Consider the following 17149-nt stretch of genomic DNA (forward strand, 5'->3'; position numbering starts at 1 on the left):
TGGACTTATTATTATTTTTCTTTTCACGAAAAAGCTACAGGACCGATTAGGCTGAAATTGTACTAACAGTAATATAGGTTACATCAGAATAACATACATAGTATGAGCTATACAAATAATTAATAGTGCACGCGGGTGAAACCGCACGGCTCAGCTAGTCTATACTAATATTATAAAGAGGAAAGGTTTGTGTGTATGTATGGTTTTCACGCATAAACTACTGGACCGATTTTGATGAAATTTGGCACAGATAATCTTTAGACCCTGAGAAAGAACATAGGCTACCTTTTATTGTGAAATATGTACCACGGGCGAAGCCGGAGCGGACCGCTAGTAGGTACTCAATTACAATTATAATAATATTATAGTATAGTCGAGGAATTTTTAATGTACATTATTTACGAAAACAATAATATCGTGATAATAACATCTCACCCTTGATAAAGGTAAATGTCACCTTAATTATAAGAGTGGCCATGATCTTCGACTTAGAGAGATTGATAAGTTTGGAAATGTTCGATTGCTCGTAAAAATGCTTCAATTAAGATAATTCTTATCAAATAATATTCGTACAGGCGAAATTAACTTTAAATTCATTGACAATAGGTTCATTTTTGTATTTTTTTCCAAATTTCTAGATTGTTGTTGTTGTAGAAAGGCTAATGTTTACAAAATTTTCCTAGTACTTAACTATAGCTGTAGTTAAAAAAAGTATTTTTCAAACTATAAAAATGTAAAAATATCCTACAGGTATTATGGTTTTAATTTATGATAGACATAGGTATAGGTGCTGGGTGTTTACCATTTTATATGATTAGCTTTCAACATCCATACATATTATAAATGCGAAAGTAACTCTGTCTGTCTGTCTGTTACTCAATCACGCCTTAACTACTGAACCAATTTGTATGAAATTTGTTATAGAGATATTTTGATACCCGAGAAAGGACATAGGATAGGTTTTATCCCGGAAATCCCACGGGAACGAGAACTATGCGGGTTTTTCTTTGACTGCGCGGGCGATGCCGCGGGTGGAAAGCTAATTATAAATAATTATGTCATATAACAATGTAAATTATTTTGAAACTACTTAAGTTTTTTATTGAAGTCGTAAAAAGAGGGTTGCAAATTGCTTTTATTTTTAAAGATATCTAACTACATCCATATTAAAATTATAAATGGGCAAGTAACTATTTCCATTGTTATTTAGATTTCTATGACTATTTCTATCTCTCTGTCTCTTAATTAATCTTAATCACTCAACCGATGTGGATAGATTAAGACCCAAAAAAGGATACAGGATACTTATCCCACCGGAACGGGAACTATATGGGTTGTTCCTTTACTAGCTGTTGGTCAGCTATTTCTGCCTGCTATGTCATAGCCCTTATCTTTAGATATACTTACCCAAAAAAAAAAATAAGGGTCAAGCGGTTTAGAAAACAATTGGATACAAATGAAATATAATACATATTTATTGATTGTATTAAATTTACTTGAAATTATGTTAAGTCTGTGTTCTCCGTCGAGTATTCAAGTGTAGAATGAATAGTTACTAGGTACCTTCTAGGGAAGTGCGTACCAGACCTTACCACCCAGACTTAGACCACATCTCAGCTTAACATCAGGCGAGATTGTGGTCAAGCGCTTCCCTATCGACAATAAAAAAAGGCACTGAGATAATAGTATGATTTGTAAACAATTCTCACATGATGTGTGTAACGAAATATCATTCCATTCGTAGCATGCATGACTCTTATCATTTAATGCAGGTCATGCAAAAAGACTAGCTTATTTTCTTTTGTTTTAGGTATATGTTCTCTGTGCATATTTAGCACCAATAGATATATAATAAGGTAGGTAATATTGGAAATGGAACACAAATAAATCCACCAAACATCTCACGTTAAATAAAATAAATATATAAAAAGACGGGTTGCACTCCGAGAGTGCCGGCAGAAGTGAAAACTTGATTATTAACGTTGAGCATGTTTGATATCCATCCGTCTTACGCACGGACATATATCAAGATAGACTAAGCGAGTGTATGTACTTCCCGTGTCCAAACTACGATTATGAAACTTACTTGACGCTGGCCTACACTCAGTCCGCGCTTGCAGTTCGCCAAGGAAAGACGTGAAGCTGAATAAAGTAAAATGCCGAATTACACCGTTATAAACTGTAGAAACTCCACAGCTGTGAGTGGCCGAGTTAGCAGAGATGTTTCCTTCCACCGGTAAGTAATTTTCTAATCAGAATATGCACTATTTATTTTAAAATCAAATAAAGAATATCTGTGGAAAACGATCGTGACAAACACGGATACCAAATCATACGAAATGATTCGGAATACATTGCGGCTTTTACTTGGCACGGTAAAGATCGCGTCGTATGATAACAAGCAATGAATAGCGTCTTCTCATTTTTCTGTTCTCATTTTTCTGTCCAATTTTGTGGTTAGTGATGTTCATTTGATGCAACAGTTCTCGATTCTAATCGAACAGATAAATGATAATTTGAAGGAGCAATTTTTCAGAAAAAAAGGCATAGATTTTTTTTGTCATTTAATACGACTTGACCTAGAACTTTTAAGTATTTTAATACAAAGGTACTAAAAATAAATATTATGACATGGACGCCATTAGTTAAAGTGTCATCTTGGGAGTTTTTTAAGAAAACTCCTTATTGCTTAGACTATGTTTGTTTTTTCAGTTTTCTAAGTAACCCGAACATAAAAGGAAAATGGATCGATGCAACGGGACATAAAGATTGATTGATTGACAGTTTCATTACTTTCTTTCGATGGCCTCTCTAGTACGTAGTACATGGTAACTCAATGGGCATATGTAAGAAAAAGCTAAAACACATTAGTTTACTTGTTAGAATATTAAAAGGTTTATAACTTTATTTTATCATCCCTCTGTCTATGGTAATTATCATTTTTCTGTCTTGAATCGATTTAGTAATCGATTACGATTCATTTATTTGACTACCTCTTAGACATAGATCTAGTTTGATCTGATTTCTTTCGATTTACTTCGATGGGATAGGACGATACTAGAATCGCCGCGCGAGTGGCGGCCTAATCGATTTAGCGTAAAATGAAATTAACATCACTAAAAAGCGCTCGTGACGTCATAACGCGTCAAGGTCAGTACAAAAAATATGACACGCTTGGTTTTCATACAGATCGCGGTACTTGCGTTGTCTACTTATATATACATGTCTGTGGTCTTACGCTTTTTCGATCAGGTCACGTGTCGTGACGCGAGTTTAAGATTTTATACCCAACGCCGCTAAAGAAGTTTTCACTTCAATAAATAATAAAATACATAATATAATTCTTTACAAGTCTTTGCAATAAATTGAATACAAAGTTATAATTTATAGCAACTACTGAATGAAACTGAATAATGTTTATTCTTGAACGTATAATTGATATAGTTAAAGTAATTAAAGAAATGTTTACATTTTATTCTCTTCTAGTTTAAAAATAAGGCAAGTCTTTATTACAAAAGTAATGCAACATCGGAGGAATCGCTGACAGTAATATAGATGACTTTATTTTGATATTCCTTTTAAAACTGCACTCATATCGATTCATTAATTTGGGAGTTGCATGACTCAGAAAGACGAACACATGTATACAAAAATTATAATGTCACTTATTTCACGATCTCATTTTTAGACCTAAAAAAAGAGTGTGTGCCGAGCCCACGTATCAAAAGTGAAACTTATTTGGCAAGATTCAAATATAACAAAATCCTCGCCTTTCTTCATGACGTGACGGTAAGACCATGACGCGACCTTAAAATTTTACTCTCAACGCGCCTAAAGAACTTTCACTTCAATGTTCAAATTATTATTTTTTTTAGTTTTCAACTTAATTAGTATTGAATCGCAACAAACCTTACATTGGAAAGCCAGGTGCCCAACTAAATACGATTAAGTCAATAAATTAAAGGAACTTTATCCAAGAAAAAGGTTTATTTTTATGAAATTCATGTTTAACAAATTTACTTCGCCAAGTGAGTTATCATCACGTAACAACAACACTCTTGTAAAGCAATTTACAGTTATCAGGTTTCGTAGATATGGAAGCTGTATTATTATTTTTATTATTGGATTTCATATTAACTATCTTTCTATTAAATCTTTCATATAACAATAGACAATGATAAACCATACCGTAGATAACCAAATAATTAATTAGGGATCGAACCTACTAATATTATAAATGCGAATGTTTTAAAATTTGGTATGTACCTAGTTATCTTAAGACCTAGAATAAGACTTTTTATCTCGGAAATCATACAGGAATTGATTTTTCTTTGAAAACGCAGGCGAAGCCGCGGACGTAAATCTAGTTAGTATTTAGTAATATAGTGTCTAGTTTTGATTATAAGAGAAGCATGTTTTTCTATCATCCTTGCTCTGCTGTACGAAAATATAACTTACAACAACACAACTTACTTACAACACATTAAAAAATAAATATTAAAAATAGAATACGTAAATTGTACATATTTTATTGTGTATTTTTAATATTTTATTTTGAACTAAACATGTAATGCTTTGGGGTAAAACCCTGGACGAATATAATCTTCTTTTTATATATAAAAATGAATCGCAAAATGTGTTGGTAAGCGCATAACTCGAGAACGGCTGAACGGATTTCGATAATTCTTTTTTTATTACATTCCTTGAAGTACGAGGATGGTTTTTATGTAGAGAAAACGTAAACATGTACCACGGGCGAAGCCGGGGCGGACCGCTAGTTTAAAATATATTTGTCTATGGTAAAACCTATTAATTACTTGTTATTATGAAATAAATATTATCCAGACATTACTAATTTTTAAATATATTTTTTTTACATATTATGTGTTGTGCTAATTTGAACTTACTTTTAGCAGGAAGTACAAAAAAGATTAAAAATTATTAAGTACTTATTATTATCACTCAATGATAGAAAAAAGTAATATCTAGACTATATAGACATATTATAAAGCTGAATAGTTTGTTTGAACGCGATAATTTCAGGAACTACTGGTCCGATTTGAAAAATTCACAACATTTATCAATGAAGGCTATGAGGCTTTAATATAATAACATCACGCTAAAACCAAAAGGAGCGGGGCTACGCGGGTGAAACTGCGGAGAGAAGTTAGTATTATTTATGAATAAAGTACCAGCTTTAGTGCAGATAAAAATAAGGATATAGTGTTGAGACAAAACAATAAAAACACAGGTAATAATAAACTTTTATTGAAGCATGATACATATTTAGAGATCGTGGGCTGAAAGAAAGATGAATATTTTATTGAAAATACAGATATCGTTAATGGTCGATGTCATGAATTGATCCTTGTTTAAATAATCGATCAATTATTTCTTTCTTATTTTCAAAGAATTGCACTTTGATCTAATAATAAGTAAAAATATAAATTAATTAGCTAGGCTGGGCTTAGAACTTCAGAAACTTTCTTTGTAATCGATATATTCGTTGACAACAGTCACCACGAAGCGTCTTCTGACCCCATGAAAGGTCACTGCAGATACACGATAAAGAACAATCCCAAATATTATTATGTACGTTTATGAAAGAGATAACGTTTATGAATTTAGTATAAAAAGTGCGAGAGGAAAGTAGTGAGGCACAGTTACCGTTCGGTCTGGCAACCATGAAGACTGTCTTGGTTCTAGCGAGTTTGGTGGCCCTGGCTTTGGCCGGGAGCATTGTAGTTCCGCCTCAAGCACCCAACGTTTACAGAGAGAAGTCTGGTAAGATATTACATAAATTCATTCAATGTCCGTCTTTCAATAAAGAGTTGAATATTTTCCAAGTAAATTAAGTTGAATTTTAAATATTAAATTAAGTGCTGTGAATTAGATAACTAAATATTCAATTAAGTACTATGAATTCACTAAAACGAACAGAGAAAAATAATAACTAATGTAAAACTTGAGGCAAAAATATAAACGACAATTCTTAAAACATGTCCACAGTAGAAAATTCAAACTCACTCCAACTCAACTTAAGTCTGTAAAAAAATTACGGCCTAGTCGATGCTTTGTGTTGTTGTTCTATAACAAGTATTAGAAGATGCCTTATTGGTGTCTGAATATCTTATTACGGCCTGAATTGTTTATCTTCTTCTTATATATAAAAATGAATCGCAAAATGTGTTGGTAAGCGCATAACTCGAGAACGGCTGAACCGATTTCGATAATTCTTTTTTTATTATATTCCTTGAAGTACGAGGATGGTTTTTATGTAGAGAAAACGTAAATATGTACCACGGGCGAAGCCGGGGCGGACCGCTAGTTCATAATACAATAACAAAACTTCCTGTGACAATTTAATACATAATATATCTTCTTATATATAAAAATGAATCGCAAAATGTGTTGGTAAGCGGATAACTCGAGAACGGCTGAACCGATTTCGATAATTCTTTTTTTATTATATTCCTTGAAGTACGAGGATGGTTTTTATGTAGAGAAAACGTAAATATGTACCACGGGCGAAGCCGGGGCGGACCGCTAGTTCATAATACAATAACAAAACTTCCTGTGACAATTTAATACATAATATATTTGTATCTTTCAGTCGACAATGAGTTCGTTACGAAGCAGATGGAAATACTCAAGCTCATGTACCACTCTGGTCAAATAAACCCCGAGGCTGAGTACTACAAAATTGGCAAGGACTTCGACATTGAAGCCCACATCAACAACTACTCTGTAAGTTTCATAGTAGTGATATTTTGATGATTTATCATAACATATATGTACTAAAACTCCTTGTAACAAAATTATTAATTGATTTCAGAACCAGAAAGCTGTTGAGGAATTCTTGGACTTATGGAAAGTTGGATTCCTTCCCAAGAACATTCCCTTCTCGATCTTCAATGAGAAATCCAAACAAGAAGCCGTAGCTTTGTTCCACGTGCTTTACTACGCCAAGGACTTCGACACCTTCTACAAGACTGCCGCTTTCGCTCGCATATACTTGAACGAAGGCCAATTCTTGTACTCTTACTACATCGCTGTGCTCCACCGCCCTGACACCAAGGGATTAGTTCTCCCAGCTCCTTATGAAGCGTACCCAGAACTTTTCACCAACGTTGATGTTTGGTACAAAATCAACCGCGTCAAGATGGAACAAGGCGTGAACGCAGTTGAATTCGGATCCGAATACGGTGTTGTCCAAGAAAATGACAAATACGTCTTCTACGCTAACTACTCTGACTACTTCACCTACCCTGGTGAAGAACACAAGATTTCGTACTTCACAGAAGATATTGGTCTTAACGCTTACTACTACTACTTCCACGCTTTCTTCCCATTCTGGTTGGAGAGCGACGTACAGCCCGTCCTGAAGGAACACCGTGGCGAGATCTACTACTATTTCTACCAACAACTCTTGGCTCGCTACTACCTTGAACGTCTATCAAACGGTATTGGTGAAATTCCTGAATTCTCATGGAACAAGCAAATTGTACCTGGTTACAGGCCAATGATGAAATACTACAACAACTTCGCTCAAAGACCCCAATACTACCAGATTCCTTACGAATCCCAAGTCAAGGAAGTGCAACTCCTCGAGGCTTATGAAAACAGCTTCATTCAAAATCTGCTACAAGGACACGTTAAGTCTGTGAGTATGAAAATTTAAAGTTAACTAGCATCTTTAACATTCATTTCTGCTTTAGAAGCTTAAAAAAAGTTCCATTTTTACTGATGATGAAATTAAGAAATTAAAGAAAAATTATATTTAATGTTTTTTTTTTCAACAGTACAACCAGGATGTTGACTTCCACAACTCCAAATCTGTTAACTTCGTTGGAAACTTCTGGCAAGCTAACGCTGACTTGTATTCTAAAGTTGGTCCATGGAAGCAGCCTTACTCTTATGAAGGAATTGCTCGTTACTTATTGAGTGCTGCCCCTGAATCTTTTGAAAAGTAAGTAAATATTTTATTGAATGTCGAATTACTAAGGTTTAATATCATTATTGGTTTAGAAATGGTTCAATCTTTTACTTTCCTACATCACATGATAAGAAGGCCCAAGACTGTTTACAAATTTACAATCTGTCAATCTATTAAAATACTTCGGTATTGGTATTTAAATAAAATCTTAACTTTTTAACTCATTATTTTAACAACTATATTTATCATTTCAGGTACAAGTTTGTACCAGCTGCTCTTGACTTTTACCAAACATCTCTTCGTGATCCAGTCTTCTACCAGCTCTACAGCAAGATCTTGAAATACTTCATTGACTTCAAGAACTCCCTGATTCCATACACCCAAGATGTCCTCCACTACGTTGGAGTTAAGATCAACGACGTTAAGGTCGACAAACTGGTCACCTACTTCGACTACTATGACTTCGAAGTTACCAACGCTGTATGCTTGAACCAAGAAGAAATGAAGTCCAACAAATTCCCCTTCTATGTTGTCCGCCAACCACGTCTTAACCACAAGCCGTTCTCCGTCTCCATCGATGTTAAGTCTGACGTTGAAGGCGACGCTGTGTTCAAGATCTTCCTTGGACCTAAATACAACAGCCAAGGTTACCCCATCTCTCTTGAAGACAACTGGATGAACTTCGTTGAGTTAGACTGGTTCGTGCAGAAGCTTAGCAAGGGACAAAACAAGTTTGAGCGTAAATCCTCTGACTTCTACTACGTAAGGGAAGATTCTGCCCCCGTCCGCGAAGTACTCAAGATGCTCGGAGAAGGCAAAGTGCCCGTCGACATGTCTGTCAAGCCTGGTGCTTTCCCCAAACGCCTTGTTCTGCCTAAGGGTAACAAGGGAGGTTATCCATTCCAGATCTTCGTTGTTGCCTACCCCTACCAACAGGCTGCCAAGCAAGTCGAATCCATCAAGGTATTCGCCAACGACAACAAGCCTCTGGGCTACCCTCTGGACCGCCCAGTCAACGAGGTCTACTTCAAGCAACCCAACATGTTCTTCGAGGATGTCCACGTGTACCACGAGGGAGAACTCTACGCTTATGAGTACAATGTTCCTTACTACACCATTCATCATAATGAAGTTAACAAGCACTAAGAGATTATAGTAATGTGAGCGATATAATGGCAATTCAAATGTGTGTGTAAAATATATATAAATAAATAAATATTTAATTTTTTTTTACTTTTCATTTTTTTATTTATATAAACTATTCCTAGATAACATAAATATAACAAGTGTTTAAGTTTATAAAAAAATAAAATAGGTTTCATGAATTACATTCTGAACTCCAAACGAAGAGCAGTTGAATATAAAACAGAACAAAAACTCGTAATCACATGTACACATACAAAAATAATAACATTAAAAATACACATCCATCACTTGAAAATCACTGAACTACTATTAGATCAAGAGCCCACGACGGCCAGACTTTACTTTCTTTCAGAAAGTTGAAAGTTTCTCTGTATATGTCTCCTATACAGATAAGAACGACCAGCGATTATCAAGTTTGGGTTGTGGTTACTTTGGCAGGAAACAGGTAGTGAAGGTGTATAAAATAGTACCTAACTTTCATTATAGTTTAAAAGCTAAATTTTATATATGTTACTTGGGGACCTATAAAAAGATATTACCTTAAGAGCTACACAGTTTTCATAGTTCTAACATCTTGACAGACACATTTAAAAAATAAATAACATATCATCAAATTCACATAACTACCTAAAATCGTAACTAATATGAAATAACCCACTAAAACATTAGTTAACTATAATTATTAAAAAATAAAAGTATAATATATAAGTAATAAAGTTATGACTTATCTTTTACGGGGGCTTATGTTGATGGAATTTCACATATTATCTCGATGACACAATAAAAAAGTCATCGGGATACGTGAAATTCCATCAACATAAGTCTAAGTAAAAGATAAGTAATAACTTTATTACTTATGAAATGAAAGTTAGGTACAATTTTATACACCCTTACTACCTGTTTCCTGCCAAAGTAACCACAACCCAGACTTGATAATCGCTAGTCGTTCTTATCTGTATCGGAGACATATACAGAGAAACTTTCAACTTTCCGAAAGAAAGGAAAGTCTGGCCGTCGTGGGCTCTTATATTATATAACATTTAACATAATATAATTTACTGAGACCAAATGTAATATACCTCTAAACAGATTATTAATAATTACAGATAAACCAAAATTTTGTTACATTAAAAAAAATATTCTAATTTATCAGGTAGTAATTTTTTTTATTAAAGAATATATTGTACACATTTCCAATTATGAATCATCATTAACAGTGACTACAATGAGAGTGAGGTTTACAAATAAATTCAATATCATTTTTAAGAAGCTACATTTAAAGGGTAGATATTATTTAAAATATACACATGAATATGAGGGTCAAAATTTATGTTATCAAATAGCATACTTTAAACATTTTCAAAAATTGTGTGTGTTGAAAAAAATTCCTTACAATGTCCTTCATTTGTCATAACCAGTCATGACTCATAAGCATTAAAAATACACAACGTTACAAAACTGCTTTTCAACGTCGATTTAATCTTTGCTTGTTTTTTTACGAATAAAGTCAAAAACTACGCTTGTGATAAAAGAAATATATTTAAAACTCTAACTATACCAGCTATCTAGAAAAATAGATCACAATATGGAATCCGAGCGAAGCCGGGACAAGCAAATAGTTTATTTATATTTTAAAGACAACTTTATAGATTAATTTATTATTTGTCTCACGAGTTTGTAACTATAATTATTTGATATACTGAACTTTTTTAAACAGTTATATGATGCATATTTATAGCTCTCATACACAAAACAATTTAAATCAAATTTTTCTAACCTACTAATTATACATTTTTAATAATTTTACTGATAAATATTGGTAAATATTTTGCAAACGAGACTTGGACATTTCGAAAAGAAATAGCAGTTGTTAGTCTGTATGTGAGATCTGTTATGAAAAAGACACTTTAACTATAAGCTTAGAAAACTAGTGTCAATCGCTAATATGAACAGCTATGAGCTAACCACTACACAGTATAAAACAAAGCTGTAGCTGTAGCTAGTAGGTAGTCTTTAAAACTACACAACGGATTTAAAAGATGTTTTAATAGATAGAGTCATTCAAGAGCAAGGTTTTACTATACAGTTTATTAGGTTTTATACAAAGAGAGCGAAGCCGTGGGTGGAAATCTAGTATAGAATATTAAAAACACCATCTTCTAACGGTGAGTATTATCAAACGAACAGAGCTAGAGCAAGAGCATTATTTCGTGATCTTTGAGTGTAAACGAAAACTTGTCTTCAGTATTGTTCAGTAGAACATAGCATAGAATCTCTTCGAACGCACTAAGAACGATGACCGCCTCCTGGGTACAGTGGTTGACGCGTGAGTGTAGAACCGAGTGGTCCTGGGTTCGATTCCCGTTGGAGACGAAGAAAAAAAAATGCATCGGTCTGACAGGACACGGAAGGCTGATCACCTACTTGTCCCTAAAAAAATCGATCAGTGAAACAGATGTATAATGCATCTGCCCCTTACCCCTCTAGGGGACATGGGACTTCACTTTTTTAAGAACCATGATGATGACTACAAGTTGGATTTCCTCAAAAAAGGTTATAATATTTTTGCAATGCTCTTTTTTCCGTTTCATGGAAGAGGGAGTAATAAATAGGACAGCATGCGAAAGGGACAAGATATCAACAAATTTGCATTTTTATCTACTACCATAGTATTTTATTACCTGTTCTACTAGTTACGTCCACGCAGAAGCATCTACTTCTAGAATATTCAGCTTTTTACTAAGAGTGTCAAGTGGTTTAAATGTTTCATCTAACTTTTTTATTATTTTTTTTCTTGCATTATTCATATTTTCTAAGAGTGTTGAAAGTTAATAAATTTTAAATATTATAAGTATTTTAAGTTGTAAAAGTAAACTTCACTCCCTACTACCTACGTACTGAGCAGGCAAGCTGATTAGAAATTGGGGAATAATAAAACGAGCGACTGAAAATAAAGTGAGCGACTGATTATGAGATACTGATTTAATAACTTGAGCGGTATGAATTTGAGTAATCGACAAATAAACTAAACAAGCAACGAATATTAGTTGATAATAAAATACAGATTGAGCGTACTAAAGAGGGATTGTGATTAATCCATTTGATATTATTTAGAATTCTAACTGTGTGATTACATTACTATATGAGCGACTAAATTACTAGTTGAGCGAATAGATTACCTACTAAGTTTTTTTACGAATTTAATTGATTGAATAGCAAGTAAATCACTGCACACTACATTTGAAGACTACATTTGGTTTTGGCGGTCATCTTGGATTTAAAATTAATCTAGTCATTATAGTAAGTTCACCTCGGAATTCGAGATACCTAGCTGTTAATCTGTAAATACAATTACATGGGCAGGTAAGTGTTGTTAAATAAATTTAAAATTAAAACTGAATAAAAAGTCGAAAAGTTAGGAAAACAATGATAAAATATAATATAATAGTTAATAAAAATTTACCAATATTTACAATAATTGATTTATCGATAGTTCATCAACTATATATGCCGCGTTTTTGACCGGAGGCACCGGTTGACCAGAAGTGATGCTGTGACCGCGCGCTCTCCGCCCTCTATGTCGAAAACGGTTCACCGTATAAAAAATTTTTTAAACAAAATTAGTAGATAATTTTGTATTCTACAACATTGATATTAAATACAAATAGCAAAAAACCCATAGGAAATGAGATATTTCCAAAGAAAGCGCATACAACCAGATTTTTGTAACCTTTGACCTTTAAATTTAATAGATGCTTACACCCTACAATTTGTAGGTTTTGAGACAACTTTTAGGGTGTAAAAAATATACAAATATTTACAGACTCACAGCTGGGTATCTCAAATTCAGAGATTCTTACCTAATTTAACTTTAAATGACTGGGCCAATTTCTCATTCTTTATTTCGACATAATATTTTGTTTGTTCATTAAAAATAAAGAATCTGCAATAAGGATGTCTCTGTTTGTTTCAGTAACCTCAGTAACGCTCAATATGATTGTATGAATTTAATTGGGCAATAGCTTTAGCTTATGTTATAAAACTTAGTATTACCATTTAATAATAATCCTTATAATATTATAAATGCGAAAGTAACTCTGTCTGTCTGTCCGTTACTCAATCAAACCTAAACTACTGAACCAATTTTCATGAAATTTGGTATGGAGATATTTAGATACCCGAGAAAGGACATAAGCTACTTTTTATCCCGGGTAAATGACTCGATCCCGGAAATCCCACGGGAACGGGAACTGTGCGGGTTTTTCTTTGACTGCGCGGGCGAAGCCGCGGGCGGAAACCTAGTAAGTCAATAAAAACAGAGACATTGGACACTGGGTAGTGCAGAAAATAAGTTCCCGACTATGACATAATAAAATATGATTTTGAACCAAAAAAATGTTAATAAAAAAATGTTATTACTGTATTAAGGACTATATTATTAATGATAAATCACTTGCTGATGTGTAATAATGATTTGCTTATAATTGTTACATAACTATTGACTTATTAGTGTATATTTATTTTATTAATGTATTTGACTTAAATTTAAAATAATTTTGGACTTTAAAGATAAAATTATTATTTGTTTAGCTGTAATATGTATTTGTAATTTCATATGCCTAACAGGCAGGATATGGCGGGACTTATGTTTGTATAAGATCTGAATTGTACCCATATTCATGAATAAAAACATTTGAATTTGAAAATTTGAATTTGAATTTAATTTAATTGCAAAATAAATAATTGATATATACCTAATATTATCTACTTATGTAATTAGTAAATACCTCGTACGGAAAAGATGTTCATTCTAAACGTCAGCATTCTATTCATCTTTGATGATGGACCAGACTAAAGAGTCTGGTCCATCATCAAAGTATTATATAAATGTATAAACAAAAATAGATGTCAAATGAGACAAAAGCGATAAAATAATTAAATCTGTTAAGTGCGAGGTGGACTCGCGAAACTTAAGGTTCAGTACAAATATTTCATACTTAGTTTTTATCTCAGACTTTGAGCGCGGCGACCGAATCGAGTGCCACACATATTAAGCTATTGAATAGCTTCTACCGCGGGTCTTCAGCGCGGGGACCGAATCGAGAAATTCCGTAACGAAAAAAACTCACGCTCCCCACTCCGACGGGCTCGGAGGTGTGGCTTGAAGGCATGCTTTGCAATAGCTTTACCGCGGCAGTCCCCGAGTGCCACACGTCTTTTTTTTTCTTTAAATGTTCCTATTTTATCGCAATATTTTGGTATTTATTAAATATTATTATTAATATTTTAAAATACGTCCTGTTTTATTTTTACGATAGCAGTTCTCTATTGTATTTCCATAGTATTTCGTAATTCGAAAATAGATAATGCTAATATACAGGGTGTCCCAATGTTGGTATACTAAGCTCAAAGGAGGTTATAGTTTTGCATACGCTGAGTACGTAAAAAATGCTTATAAAATTCCAAACGCATTTTTTTTTCAAATAGATGAATTTTTAAAACTCTATATTGTACACCCATAACAAGCAACCCGCCCAACTTTGCCACCCGCACGTGAGCTATCGTTTAAGATTATGTTTTCATAGACATAATGCTCACATTAGAGAAACGGTATATGCCGGCTGTGCTAAGCTAAAAAAGAAAACATGAATTTTCAGGAAAAATTTAGCAAAATTTTTTGGCGTAATTTTGTTGTTTAAGTATTTTTTACGTGATCAGTGTATGCAAAACTACAAGTCCCTTCGCGCTTAGTATTCCAATAGTGGGACACCCTGTATATGTGGAGAAAAACCAGTAATTTAAAAATTACAATTTTTTATTTCTTAAAAAGCTGGTGTTTGTTTATTAATTTTTTGAAGTAAATATTGTGTCTAAAAATTTTATAAATATTTCAAGCCTTCACGTGTTGTTGTTATCAATGTAGAGGCAAAAAATCCCGTTTATATATTATGGAAACCCTCTCATTTATTAAGCTATTGCATAGCTTCTATCGCGGGCCTTGAGCGCGGGGACCGAATCCAGAAATTCCGTAACGAAAAAACCTTACGCTCCCCACTACGACGGACACGGAGGTGTGGCTTGAAGGCATACTATGCAATAGCTTTACCGCGGCAGTCCCCGAGTGCCACACGTCTCTTTCATTTTAGGTATGGTGTTTTTTTAGTATTTTTGGTTATTTTTATCAGAAAATTTTAACTGCCTCAGTTGCTACTGATACCGTGATCGGTTCATGAGATACAGCTTGGTGACAGACTGACAGACATATAGACAGTAAGCAAATTCTCAATAATAGAGTCCCGTTTTACCCTTTCAGTACGAAACCCTAATAAAAGGTAAGAAAATAAACAACGAATCATAATTAACTAAGATAATTCATTGTGCTTACAATGAATTATCTTTTGTTTAAATTTAATAAGTTCAAAAGGTTAGTGATAAAATTCTCTAATTAACAGTTTATGAAGGTGTAAAATGTTAAGACATAATCACAGATATTGATAATTAAAAGACAATACATGGACATACATAATGATGTAATTTTGTATATTTTTTTGTTCATAGAAATTCAAACCTTACAATTTTTCGCCAAACAAAGATGTAGGTTGTCATGTAGGTTGTAACTTCATTTTTATAAATTAATAAAATTTTGTAGATTTTTTTTTATGTTAAGGTTATGGCTCCCGTTTGAAACTTATTAAAACCTGAATCGTCATCATCAGCTTATTTATGTATGTTCAGGAAAACAGAAAATAATCTACGATGGCCAATTGTGTGTTGGCAGATGTCACTTTCGAACTTTTGGTTCTTTTTACACGCTTTATATTATTACACGCTTTATATTAGCTTCACCTGTATGTTTGTAAGTTTGTAATCGACTTCTTTGGGCGCGATTTTGACCCACTTTAAACGGCCAGATTTCGTTCAAACTTTGTAGATTTATTTAGGACCGATGACAATACACTAATTTGATAAAATAAATAATAGTTAAAAAAGAATAAAAAACACGCGTTTTATAGAAAACCGAACTAAAAGCGTGTTTTTTATTGTTTTTTAACTATTATTATTTTAGTATGATTCTTCACAATATCTAAAGCATTTAAAGTTATGCTTAATACATGTAGGTAATAATTATAATGCTTTCTCAAATTCGTCTACTTCGTTACGTTAAAAACTGACAAATATTTTATTTATCAAGCAGTTAATATGGCTTCAAAATGTATTGATTTTATTTCATTTTCTCTACTGTAACATAATGAGACACATAAGTGAGTATTTTTGCAATTTGCATAGGCTACAATGCAAAAGGAATGATATAATTATTATTATATTGTGACGAAATGAAAGAGATTGTGTAAATATATTTTAAAAGTACTTATTCGATGTTATTTATAAACATTTGAAAATTTATGAATCCGTTATCCTGTTAATGAAAATATCGTGAATTCGAATTCCGCCTTTATTCTTTTCTTAAAAAAATCTCAGAAATGCAATAGAGTTATTAAATTACTACCTGCGCTTCGCGGCTTCACCCGCGTGGGTGTCCGCTCCTGTTGGTCTTAGCGTAATGATAATGTAAGTCTATAGCCTTCTTCGATAAATGGGATATCTAACACTGAAAGAATTTTTCAATAAACATTTACACGCTGTCTCTATAAATCTTAAAATAAGATACCAGTTGGAATTGTCCCGAATGTTTGTATTTCCTCGTTTCAAGCTTATTTTAAGTACTTAATTGATACGCTATATAAAATTTAATTACCTACATGAAAAATTTACATTTAATGAAGTAAAATAATATCTAGATGTTACGAGTATTTTTCGAAACTTCCAGAACTATTTTCCCAATTAATATCAAATGCATTTTAATAAAAAAATATCGTATTTAAGTTCTCGTTCTTTCATAAACAAATCTTTAATCGGCACCTCTCACGATATAAATAAATTTTAATATCCGATAAAGAATAACCCCAAGTATTATACATATCTGCATGAGATAAGGAGCACCTGCATTTAGTATAAAAAGTGCATCTTCTGAGGGATAAGGCACAGTTACCGTTCGGTCTGGCAACC

The 17149-nt window shown here is 33.2% G+C and overlaps 1 protein-coding gene across 1 annotated transcript; it reads left to right on the forward strand.

The window, feature by feature from the left end:
• The first annotated feature begins 5674 nt into the window (after window positions 1-5674).
• On the forward strand, window positions 5675-9169 carry LOC149901251 (arylphorin subunit alpha-like). The gene is made up of 5 exons (XM_090111521.1): window positions 5675-5784; window positions 6614-6747; window positions 6836-7663; window positions 7803-7969; window positions 8191-9169. Exons 1-5 carry the CDS (start codon window positions 5685-5687, stop codon window positions 9080-9082), a joined length of 2121 nt encoding a protein of 706 aa, XP_089967647.1. The 5' UTR covers window positions 5675-5684; the 3' UTR covers window positions 9083-9169.
• Window positions 9170-17149: the final 7980 nt, after the last annotated feature.

The sequence above is a fragment of the Colias eurytheme genome, chromosome 17, assembly GCF_061535395.1.
Source record: "Colias eurytheme isolate Ceu_HAF_F1 chromosome 17, ilColEury1 Martin Lab GWU primary, whole genome shotgun sequence".
Taxonomy (NCBI): domain Eukaryota; kingdom Metazoa; phylum Arthropoda; class Insecta; order Lepidoptera; family Pieridae; genus Colias; species Colias eurytheme.

Bases quoted from the DNA above. Each gene is read 5' to 3' on its own strand.
- LOC149901251 (XM_090111521.1), top strand. From the start codon at position 5,685: ATGAAGACTGTCTTGGTTCTAGCGAGTTTGGTGGCCCTGGCTTTGGCC. The intron at 7,664-7,802 runs GTGAGTATGAAA...TTTTTTCAACAG, and splicing joins TACAAGGACACGTTAAGTCT to TACAACCAGGATGTTGACTT. The intron at 7,970-8,190 runs GTAAGTAAATAT...TTATCATTTCAG, and splicing joins GCCCCTGAATCTTTTGAAAA to GTACAAGTTTGTACCAGCTG.